The sequence below is a fragment of the Miniopterus schreibersii genome, assembly GCF_964146895.1.
Source record: "Miniopterus schreibersii genome assembly, chromosome: 6".
Classification (NCBI taxonomy): Eukaryota; Metazoa; Chordata; class Mammalia; order Chiroptera; family Miniopteridae; genus Miniopterus; species Miniopterus schreibersii.
In genome coordinates this window covers 34,100,662-34,113,338 of record NC_138107.1, presented here as the reverse complement: position 1 = coordinate 34,113,338, position 12,677 = coordinate 34,100,662, and the positions used below count along the sequence as shown (strand labels likewise).

At 34.0% G+C, this 12,677-nt stretch overlaps 1 protein-coding gene across 6 annotated transcripts in view; it reads right to left on the bottom strand.

Annotated features, from left to right (window-relative positions):
- The window catches only part of MYO6 (myosin VI), a 134,997-nt gene that overhangs the window by 53,937 nt on the left and 68,383 nt on the right, over positions 1-12,677 (bottom strand). For all 6 annotated transcript variants that reach the window (XM_081140497.1, XM_081140498.1, XM_081140499.1 and 3 more), the window contains exons 5-10: positions 12,363-12,492; positions 10,345-10,450; positions 8,465-8,520; positions 6,248-6,345; positions 5,751-5,915; positions 1,616-1,696 (exon numbers count right to left, since the gene is read on the bottom strand). In XM_081140497.1, the coding sequence (XP_080996623.1) occupies positions 1,616-1,696; positions 5,751-5,915; positions 6,248-6,345; positions 8,465-8,520; positions 10,345-10,450; positions 12,363-12,492 (636 nt within the window). The remainder of the gene's footprint in view (positions 1-1,615; positions 1,697-5,750; positions 5,916-6,247; positions 6,346-8,464; positions 8,521-10,344; positions 10,451-12,362; positions 12,493-12,677) is intronic.

Genomic DNA, 12,677 nt, shown 5'->3' with positions numbered 1-12,677 from the left:
GTTTAATTACATTTGTGTGACATTTCTGGAAAATGTCTAGATAAAGAAATTTAATTTTATTCTTAAAAGCAGCAAAGGAAACAATCACGTGCAGCCAAAGTAAACAGAAAACATACATCATGCCGAATTTTTAGTCTTGCAATTGAATGGTTACTTCACTTAAAAACTGCTTTTATCAAATGTTAATGAATATATTTCTGTTATGGAAGACTAAAAATACTGCATTCTCCTAAAAATTACACACAGCTTAGAGGCACTCAAATAGAACTAGGTAAAGGATTCTAATTAGTCAAAATGGTCACCTCATCCTCCTGATAAAGAAGACATAAAAAGTGATTTAAACATATTAATCCATTGTTCACTTATATATCTTCATATATAAACTCAATAGCATAAATAAGGTTCCTAACAAAGTTTGCTGACACTAACATCAGAAAGAGTACATTTCCTCATAGGTGAGTACCAAGAGTACATGTTACTCTTTAAAGAGTAAAATCCAGTTTTCTTTCCTCTCTACTCAGATTATTCCATGCCAAAGGAAATGTCCCCATTATCTTAATGGAAAGAATACAATTTCTATATTTTGATGATGTCTTATGAAAATATAGATTATGGTGACAAAGATATCATAATAAACATTACTGTTACTTCTTAAAGTTTCAACCATGCATGTAACAAACTAAAGTTTTCAATTTATCATTCAGACATCTGGATCTAAAATGATAAATTGAATGTCAAAGATTAACTGCTTAAAATTCAAAATAATGGGAATTTTCATTTACTTTCTGTTCTTTTCTGTGAATATAATAAAGACATAATTCAGCTCACTCATTTTGAAAGGAATCAAAAGCCTCTGACTCTCAAACTTGTTCAATTAAGTGCTCAATATAAAATCTTAATAAAATTGATAAAGACAATATGACTAGTCCCAATAATTAATACTGACTTTGTATATTTTACAATTTAAGCTCCTTGAGTATATACAACTTAATACCACTTATTACTTAATGCATATTAAAATTTATAACAGTTGTAGATTTTTAGATTAAGGATAATGTTTTTAAAATAATACTTAATAGTATAGTTATAAATAATTACTCTTAGAAATGTAATAATTTAGTAAGACCTATATACAAAACTTTTCATAATATATTATAAATATATGTTTTAAAGACAATAATATATAAGCATCAATTTACAATAATGCTTATTCTACTTAGTGTCTACTACAAAGCCTATTTATGCCTTGGAGTAGGCAATTATAGAGGACATATTTTATACTTAATCCCAAGTGGGTAATATGAGAATAAGTTTCAGAAATATTAGCAAAGGATAATTCTTAGGCAATTCAACACCCTCATGATGGAAAAAAGAACAAGAAGAGAGCAGTGTACTGAGGCCTAACCAAGAAGAACCAAAACCTATAGCTTCTGTAGATACCAACACAGGCATAAAGTACTATGTACACTCTACAGAGGCTTGGATGAGTATTTAGTTTTTAAAAGTACAAGTCTAAAAGTAAGAAATTTTATTTGGGCTGCAAAATAAAAAACATAACTTCCAGCACATTTTTTTTGTATTAAAGATTTTAATTTTAAAAAGTAGTCTACTATACCTCAGGACTTTTTCGGTTCTGCAAAATCTGTTTGTCAGTTTCTTTGTTAGCAAAGTATCTAGTACAGCCTCGGTTTAAATACTAGGACAAAGAAATGTAAAGTATAATTAACAAATATGATCCTCAGGAAAATACTACAGAAGACAACACAACTTATCAAGTAGTGCTAACCATAAAGAATTTCTAAACATAACCTGAGTATCATTTAATCTCTCAATTAAAATCAGTTCTATATAAGCATTTTACTCCTACTAATCAAACCAGGGATGTTGAAAATCCCAATTCTTCAAAGTAGATTAAACTATACAATTAACGAAAAAAATCAATACCATATTGATTTACAGGACAGCAATTTTAAATATTCTCAGTGTCAAACATCTTTATACCTAGTACAGATAATAGGAAAATCACCTTCTTACTAAAAATGTAAAGAGTGTCAAATAAGGACCCACACAGTGTGGTTTAATATTTCAATATTTTAAATTATAAATAATTAACAAATGTTACCCTTGAACTTCTTAAGTTTTGATTTTTAGAATCAGTTCTTTAAAGCATGCCTTTTATATTTACTGACGGTTAACACTGACTATACATAAATTACAATACTTGTCATGTGAACCTTCATATTCAAATAACAATTTCAGCTTTTATTCCAAGGATTTATTTTGTTGCCTAGAAGCCTTTTAAAAGCTAAGTGCTTTCACAACATAGAACAAGGGAAGCAGTGGAGAAGGAAATAATATATTGGCCTTAAAGAGAATCTATTACCCACTTTTAGGGGAGTGGTGGGGAGGAGGCCGGAAGGAAGTACACAGGGAACAGGACAGCAAATTAAAAACTCTGCTTCTCTTAAATCAGGTCACTGTGATTCCACGCATCATGGCATGGATCCCGAGATTAAACACACCACACTATATAGCTACCAAGAAAAATATTACGGTAAATTTTGAATAATTTTGGAATAAATTAATATTTTAGATGATCAATGCACCTATTTTTCCCCTTTTGTTATAATGAAATTAAAATTGTTTAAAACCAGAAAATGGTTTGTAATGAGTTTTTCTTTCTATTCTAGAATCTTTGGGAGAAAAATAAAAGAAGGGAGGCGGAACAATACTGGTAAGCTTTTTCAATTAACTATTTCAAAAAAAGAGCTCTACTATTTAGCTTAAACATATAGAGCCCAACAAATGTTTCTCTGCTAGCAAGAGTTTTATCTCCTACCCCAACTGTTTTATCAATTACTTGGCTTTTGGACAGATGGACTTATTACAACCTAGGAAAAATACTTGTTTCTTCCAACTTTTCTGTAAATAGGAAGTTGTAACTATTCTTGCCATCTATTCTCATTCTACACAAGCTTTATTTATGTTCAAAGATCTTTGCAGGGCTATAAAATATTCTTCCTGCCCGGCCGGGCGTGGCTCGGCGGTTGAGCGTCGACCTGGGATCCAGGCAATAGGGGTTCGATTCCCGGTCAGGGCACATGCCTGGGTTGCGGGCTCGATCAATGACTCTCTCATCATTGATGTTTCTCTCTCTCTCTCCCTCTCCTTTCCTCTCTCTGAAGTCAATAAAGATATATTTAAAAAAAAATTATTCCACAAAACACGCAAAAATATTTGAAATTTTTGAATAACGTAAGAATCTTAAACCTTTAATTTTCCAAAATACATGTGTTTATTGGAAGTGCTCACCCTACTCTAGGGTTCTCCTTTGTCTTTATAACCTTATCTATCATTTCTGTAAACTACAGAAAAACCTCATGAAATTACCAACACACTTTCAAATCACTTTAAGGTATAATCACTGGGGGGAGGAGTACAGAGGCGTGTGTGCACGCATGAGTGGAATATCCAAGATCGCAGATGTATCTGGGAGAAAGGCAATGCTGTTCCTCCAGTCTCCTTAGCCAAAAAGACTCCCTTGTCAAAGAGGAAGCCATGGCTCCCAGGTCACACTACAGACGCAGCAAACTCTCTGACCTGATAAAGAATGTCAGCAGCTGCCCTCTTAGGATGCCTACCACTGAGCCAGGAAAGGCAGTGCGTTCTGAGACACGCGAAAACTATGTTCCTAGCTCCACGCAGAAACACAGGATTAAGACAAGAGTAGTCACATCACTTTCTCATTAACTCACTGAGGACAAACCCACATCATCATTACATTTCATATAATCCACAGTTATTTATAGCCCTTTTCTAAAAATCATTGTGCAGATATGCCTCTTCTACTTTTATGATGATTAATTTGCAACTAACTGCAAATTCCATTTAATCTGGTGAGTTCTAGAAAAGGTTGGACATTTCAGAAGTATATAAATAGATGCAGTTATAAAAAGCATTTTAAAACAATAAAGTTTTTAAATTTCCAAGTACACATTAAAAGAAACTAATTGAAGTAATTAAGAGAAGCTGGGTTGCAAAAACAAACACACAGAGAGAACAATAATTGCATATATGTGTCATGATTCTCAAATGAAGGACTCCTGCCCAAAGGGGACTATCAAAATTACCTGGAAAAATGTATACAAGCCACCTTCCTAAGCCCCATCCCATGACTCCCATTATAGCCCTCACAGGGACACTACTTTCTAGCTCAGAATTTGTAAATTATGCTAACTAGCCCTGGCCACCACTTCTTGAAACTCAACGGGCTTCAGTTCTTGACAGTCACGATTTTCCCTGTACTTCCCTCACAGCCCCACTTGTGCTTCCCTTCTTCAGCAACTCTTAACCCTCTCACCCTCTGCTTTTCTACATCACACGCTCTCTCTGGACAATCTCATCTCCTCACTGTCATAGTTTTAACTACCCCCAGAGTACCGACACCTCCCAAACTTGTCACTCCAGCACTGACACTGATCTTCAGATTGTTATACATAACTGTCTTCTGAACATCTCTGCTCAGATGATCCACAGGTTCCAAAACCGAACTCATCCTATATGCTAAATCTTCCGCCTGGCCCCAATATGGTATTTACATCCACCCAATTTTCCTAGTCAAATTTTTAAAAATTATTCCAGACTCTTCCATCTCCCTACCATACTCAGTCTCCAGGTCCTATCAATATTACCTCCTAATATTTTGCAAATCCCCTACTCTGTAACCCTGCCATCAATAAACCAAATTCAGGCACTGAGCAACTCTTTAGTTACTTCAATATATAGCCACAGGTTCCCAACTAATTTACCCATGGCTGCAATTTCAATCCATCCCATCCTCTACCCCATTAAAGCCATCTCCATATTAAAGCCAAAGGTAAGTATAGATCTGATACCCAATTTTCTACTTACAGCCCTTCAATAGCTTCTTATTAACAAGAGAAGTCAGTCCAAACTCTCAAGCCTCACCTCCTATCATTTCCTGCCCTACTGTTTCTTACTTTTCTCTGTTCATCTTTTTGTATCTACCAGGAATACCCTTTGCATCTTTCCTTCTCTAGTTAACGCTTGAAAATCCTGCAGGATTCCGATCAAGCATCAGTTGCTCCAGTAAGCTTTTCCAAAATCCCCAGCATTCCAAGCCACAGTATCCTATGCATTCAATACATCAGTCAGAGAGAGAGAGAGAGAGAGAGAGAGAGAGAGAGAGAGAGAGAGAGAGTGTGTGAGTGTGAGTGTGTGTGTGTGTGTGTGTGTGTGTGTGTGTGTGTGTGTCTCTCTCTCCAGATCCTAAGTTGCTCAGAAGCAGGAACTGTGTCTCATTTATCTTTATAACCCTGGCACAATGTCTGGCACCCACTAGGCAAGCAATAAATATTTGTTGTTGAACTGAACTGAGGCAGATAATCATGGATCCTTTATTAATTCAGTGGTCAAACTTTTCTTTTTTTAAAAAAGTCATAGGTAACTGTAAAGCCAGCATTACAGAACTAGTATAAATTTCTTAATGAGCTTAAATTGATAGGGATTTAACATCTACCCTTTTACTTATCCATTACATAATTCCTCATATGGTGATAAAGGCAGCAGTAAGACTCAACAGAGATCTACTTAGTACAGAAGTCATTCTGTCACATTACACGAAATTTAAAGTAAGTCACATAAAACTATCAAAATCTACTAAAGCAAGGTTTATAGTCAAAGGCAATTCAATTTGCAAATCTCGTATGAAATTTTTTCATCCAACCTACCCGAAAATTATCTGGGGAGCTCAAGTGAAGTTTTTCCCTAATATCTTCAGAAGCACCAGCACACAACCTATAAAAGATATGATAATTCCTTTCCTCTTTGCCTTGAACACAGATCCTAGATTTCTCTAGAAGATAATGTGAAACAAATCCTCCAACCACTGAGCTCTAAAAAACAAAAGAGAGAAAATACGTTTTTTCATTTCAAGTCTTAAAGTATGACCAACAAATGTTAAAGTATTTTTTTTTTCTAATAAACATTTGTCTATCAAAAAGGTTATAATATTTATCAAATAAAGGGGAAACACAGATAACTAAATGTAAGCTTAAAGTGTTTATAGAGGTCATAGTGAACATATATATTCTCCCAGCTCTCTAAAGTAACAGAGAGAAACTTAAACAAATTTACCACAAGTTCAAGTACAGCACCAATTCTATCAAGATCCTTGTATTTTTTCAAAAACACTCTCCAAACATATCATCCCCAAACTTATTCTCACCTTTTCATTGAAATGTATTTCCACAAATTTCCCAAATCGACTGCTATTATTGTTTCGAACAGTCTTTGCATTTCCAAAGGCTTCTAAGAGAGGGTTAGCTATTAAAATAGAAATGAAAATATTCCATCAAAAATTAGCATGAAGGAAATTTATAAAAAAATATAACCAAAAATGTTCTCAGAAATATTAACATGAAAATTCACATGCAATGCCAAATCCCACAAATATTTACTGACTATACTATGTTCAGGCCTTTTTTAAAACTTTATCTTTCTTGTTGAAAGTATTAGAGATGTCCCCCTTTTCCCCCCCATTGACTCCCTCCACATCACTCCAGCACTCAACCCCCCAAGGCCTTCACAGAACTATTGTCTGTGTCCATGAGTTATGCATGTATGTTCAGGCCTTACTAACATGTAAGAGATGGGAAAATTACTCAAAATATACTTTAAAATGTAATGTTAAAGGAAAGACTAAATTTTTAAAATTCACTAGGTTACAAAATTTTTAACTCAACTTTTAAAATTATTCCCTAAAAATGTTAAGATTTTCACAAGTACATCTAACCCTACTAGAGTAGTGATTATAATATAGAAAACAACAAACCTCTTGTGACAAAATACAGGCAACAAATTATTAGTTGACTTACTTGTCTAAAATATTTATTAATAAAACCTCCAGATTTAACATTTTTACATTCACATCCAACAAAATTAACAAAACTAGTTTATAGAATTACCTACAAAAGGTTCTCAGAACAACAGTTTTCAAATCCCAATGAACAAAGGTAAAATTTGTTTTTATTTTATAACCAGACACATCACATGACTGCAAAAAGGTTCCTAGAATCTATTACTGTACTCACCAGAGTCTCAACTATAAACATACCAGACAAGTATCAATCTTAGTCACATATTTTCCATCAACCACCTCATAAATTGCTTCACAATGTCTACTGCTAGAATATTTTTTATGAAATCCTTTGAAGTCCATTTCTCTTATTCTATCCATAGGAGAAAGCTTAACTAGTCTCTAAACCCTCTTAAAGATCACTCCCCAGTTTTTTCACTTGCCAAAATAAGAAAGTATGCAAGACTAAAAGAAATGTTAGCATGTATACCTCACCTTTCGGATGGGCAAAAATACTGATGCTCAACAAGGTGAACTGACTTGTGGAAAGCCATATGACTGGCCACTTGGCAAAAGAGAGACTTAAATATAGGTCTCACCGATTCCTTTACAGACTCCATTACCAGTTTTTACTGAAAGACTTGCTATATTAATAAAACATCCAAAAATAGGATAAGGGCCTCTCCATCAGAAAATTGTTAATGCTATTAATGATACACTCATTCCAAACTTCAATTAAGATGGCATCAAAAGATTTCTGTGTTCTGCCAGTTAATATCTACTATCCTCTAGTAAAGGGCTGTAGAAACATTTGGAATAATACTCTCCAACTTTTCTCAACTCTAGAACATTACATGTTGTACAATACATCACGGAAGAACCAGTCCAGTCTTACATTCAATTCTCAAGCAAGTTTACACCTCAAGTAAACAAATCAGAATACTAACTAGTATTTTATTGAATTAACCAATAATTTATTTATTTAATTTTAAAGGGTGATTCTCTCACTTAAGTAGGCACTTTATAGTGAATATAGCATTATTTATGAGGTCCTCATAGTTGGTGTGTACAATACCACAGCGAGAATTATAAGTAAAATTAAAACATTATTTATATCCAGAAACATTAATCAATTTACAGATTCTTGCCCTCCAGTTGTACTCTTCTGTTAAACTGATTTTCAAAAAAAAAGCACCTCAATTCCAAATAACCCTCTTGCTCTCTCCTTTTTTACATAAAACAAAGTAAAACCAGGAGGCCAAAGAGCTTCCTGTATTTCTTTCATTCAATCCAGCAGATGCTTCCTGTATTTCTTTCATTCACCCACTGATATTTATGGATCACTGATAGGCTATGCATCAGGCACATTCCAGAGGTTTGGAATATATAAAATTCCTGCCATCTTAGCACTTACATTGGTGGAGGGGACAACAGATAGTAAGTAAATGAGAACATGAAATCTGAGCAAAGATCTGTAGAAAGGAGAGTCTTTTAGGCCTCTCTGGGGAGAGCATTCCAAACCACTTAGAGAGGATTCTCGTATATATCTTAACAACATAAAGTAAGAAGTTTTAAAATTAACAATACCTTCAACAATTCTATCATCAATATCTTGGCCTGTTCCATAGGATTCAGTCAGATATCTGTTTAAAATACAGGATATAAAAATTAAGATGACAATAATATTGCACACATTGTAATTTTAACATTGTTTAATACATGTAAAATTTAAACCTGGATCATCGTTGCAACTGGTTATCTAAAAATTACAAATTTATATTTAAATGCAACTCTTCTGTTATAACTCTTTAAACATTTAAAATTCTATCTGGATTGCCTTTAACATCTAAATCAGCATTATTTTTTAAAAACTTTTTTGGGGAACATTCTGACTTTAACCAACTATTTGTTTTTAAATATGCCATACATTTCCCACAGGAATATTCATTTCTGCATCAGATTCCAAAGGCTTTTGTGATACCCTATTAATTCAATCTTTATGGCTAGATAAAATACAGTAACCTGCTGCTGAACAAGTAGGAAGTTACCACTCTTCATGTTGTTACAGTGCAAGATAAAACCTGATGGAACAACTACTTGCCTGGCACATTTCAGAAGAACCTCTGATTTACAATGTAAGTTTACAGTTTCTTAATTACTTGTTCACTTTCAAAGGTGTATATTAACCACAGACTTACTATATGACTACTACATACAAGAGAGAAAGAAACTGAACCACTTAGAATTCTGAGAGTATTAGGAAGGATTCATTTAACCAGAATTGCATATGCATAACAGGCAATAACAAACTCCATGTGGTTTCATACAAATAACTCTAAATAGCATATACATTTGCTTTAAAAAAATAGCAAAATTTGCAAAAGGGATGCACCATGCAGCAATCGACTAAGAACTATAATACAGTGAGAACAACACTGGTGAGAATTTAGAATGGACTTGCTGGTCCTAGCAGTAGCTTCAACACTAGATTTAACATCCCTGAGTATGTAAACTGAAAGAGTTAAACTATGATAAGTACTAATGTTCCTTCTGTATTTAAAATGTTATGATTTTAAACAAAGTGTTGGGTTTTATTTGATGGCAGCACAGGGGATACACTGGGAGAGGGGTTGTAGGGAGGTAGAAGTAAGGTCAATTGTCATAAGCTTAATGTAGAAAAGGGTTTCAACCGTACTAGCAGGGGACTATTAAGAACAGAATGTAAAGGCTGGATTTTAAAGAAATATTCACAGATTTCCCTTTGCCTAACCAGCACTGACCTCCTCCAGTATCCTCAAGACAATAAGGTCAGAAATAGTTTTCAGTCTAAAGCGTAGCTTCCACATAAGGCGTCTATTTTTTAAAAGGGACACAGTCCATTTTAAATTATGTCATAAAACATGCAAAAGTATTCAAAATCAACCCATTCAAATCAATCTCTAAAAGATATGTAAAACAAACTCATCATAGCACTATTCACAATAGGCAAGAGGTGGAAGCAATCCAAGTGCCCACTGACAAATGACTGGGTAAACAAAATGTGATATATACATACAATGGAGTATTATTCAGCTTTACTAAGGAAGGAAGTTCTGACATATGCTACGACATAAATGAACCCTGAGGACATTATGCCAAGTGAAATGGGCCAGTCCCAGAAAGACAAACACTGTATGATTCACTTATATGAGAGGTATCTAGGGTAGTCACAATCATAGAAGCAGAAAATAGAAGGGTGGTTGCCAAGGGCTAAGGTAGAGGAAATGGGGAATTGTTGAATGGGTATGGAGTTTCAGTGATGCAAGATGAAAAGTTCTGAGATTGGCTGAAAAATAGGTGAATATATTGAACCTACTGAACTTCACACTTAAAAATGATTAAGATGGTAAATTTTGTTACATATTTTTAACACAATAAAAAATATCAACCTGTTCAAATTATTCCAGGTTAGCATAAATATTCCTCACCTTAGAACAAATTTTGTATTTTCCGTTTTGCCAGCTCCTGATTCTCCAGATACTATGATAGACTGACTCATCTTGAGCACCTTCATGTCTCGAAAAGCCTTATCAGCTGGGGTCAAAATAACACATTAATGATGAACAATGTATTAAACACAAATTTACTAGATGACAGAAAATTCATTTACTATCAAAGAGAACTTGTTCCTAAAGAAATTATGTGTTTACAATTAAAATTTTTAAGTAAAATCATTCAAAAGTATTCAAAACATCTCTAAAGTATTTACTTTGAATGATCTAGTGACTATGATCATGACAGCTAAGTAACGTGAAAGTCAAATAAACAACTTATGTTTGTAATAGAATGTCTCCATATTATGAGCTGTGGCTCACTTCTTCCCAGTACTAGAGAAGATCTACAGAGATAAAAAATGTTCAATATGAACAACTAATGAAGTCCTCAGAGAAAAGCAAGAAGTAATGAGCTATCAATTAAGAACTCTGAAAAAAAATTCTGGCAAAAAAATTTCTTCTGGAGAAAAAATATATAATTGCAAAATAATTGCAAAATAAATGTTTTTTCTGTAATACTACTAAATTTAAATATCTTGTAGAATTTATCAGCATTTCAAAAACAGGCAAAATTAACTAATTTGTTCAGATTTGCAACTGTTCATATATACACACATATATATAATTTTTAACTATCTTCATTATACTCCAACAATTTATGCTATAAAATGTCTTAAATTTTAAGACTACTCAGATAAGTTGAGCATGATTTAATTCTGTTAAAGTGTTCTCAAATTAAAACAATTTTAATTAAAAATTAGGTCCTAACCAATTCAGCCCTATAAGACAAATATTTCTCGCCTCAGACAATGTGTTACCTTTACCAAGGAAGCTTTTACAAATGGCTTTTACACGCAAGAGTATACTCATCCTTCTGACCAATTTTTCAGCAATCTGTTTCATCTACTTTTGTGGAGTCATTGTAAATTCTTTTTTAGCAGTAAACAACTAAAAATAAAAGCCAGTTTATTTACATTTTAAACATGTAACTTCTCTCCAGTGAGGAACTCGCTCACATTCAGGTTCTAAGGATTTTATACCATTCTGATAGCTGATAGAGAACATACCAATGCCCATTAGAGTATCTTAAAATCAAAAGTCAATTTGCCGTTGCACTGGATGGACTTGGCTGACATATTCAATCTACCTACCAGTACACAGTAAACACAAATCAGGCAGATCTGGAAGTTCATGGTTAGGCCAAAACACAGGCATGAAGTGAAAGCTCAAAGAGAAACAGCTGCACTAAGAATCAGAACCAAAACATGTCATCAGTTAACTAACTGCTCATTACGTCTGGATCCAAGCGGTTAGCTAACATCTCTGTACTTGCAGTTACCAGCTATGGGTCAAATAACTTCATCTCTCTGTTCCTCAGAGCTAGAGTGCTTTAAGACGAGAAAGAACCTGAGAATGGCAAGGACAGATACTGCTGTCTTCCCACAGATTCCCCCGAGATATGGAACATACGCCATTTTCAGGCCTTTAAAAGCCCTGATGCAAAATAAGGCCTGGAAGACATCGGCTCTTACAGCTCATATCCAGCCCAAGTAACATGCTCACAAGTGACCTGGGGAACAGCAGAAGGCTTAGGCCTCAAAACTATAAAGGAGGACACTTTTAAACTAAAACTGATCATGCTGAGAAGTCAAAAAGAACCATGAGGTCAGCTTTTATTATATCCTATTTTTAACTGGGTGGACACACTTAAGAGGACACTGGCATTTAACAAAGATAATGATATACAACTGCCCCATGATTTGGCTGTAAAAGTATTCATCCCCACCCTGTGTAAAATATATGCTCCCAACAATGGTGATACATTCAAAATGCATACAGCCTCGCCAAAATACATATTCAATTCATGATATCTTCTATTAATCCATTAAAAACAGAGTAAATTTATACAATGTAAGAAAATATAAAAATTAAGATGCAATTAAATGACTTACCAATTGCAAATACATGAGGTGGCTTTGTCCCAAGAGATTTTCCCTGATACGACTTTATTGTTTCTGAAGAATATATTTTAGGTATGTCAAAGTATGGGTTCACTGCAATCAGAATGTTGGCGACATACGTCTAAATAGGAAAAGCATAAAAGCAAAATTTTCCAATTACTATTTTCATTTAAAACTAAACAAGGCTAATAGAGGAAAGAAAATACATCAAATAAATACCTTCAATTCTCTATATAACAAGGACTCCCAAATCTGCATTTCTACCCCTAAATACTCCCTGATCTCTACTGGACCTCTATTTCTCTA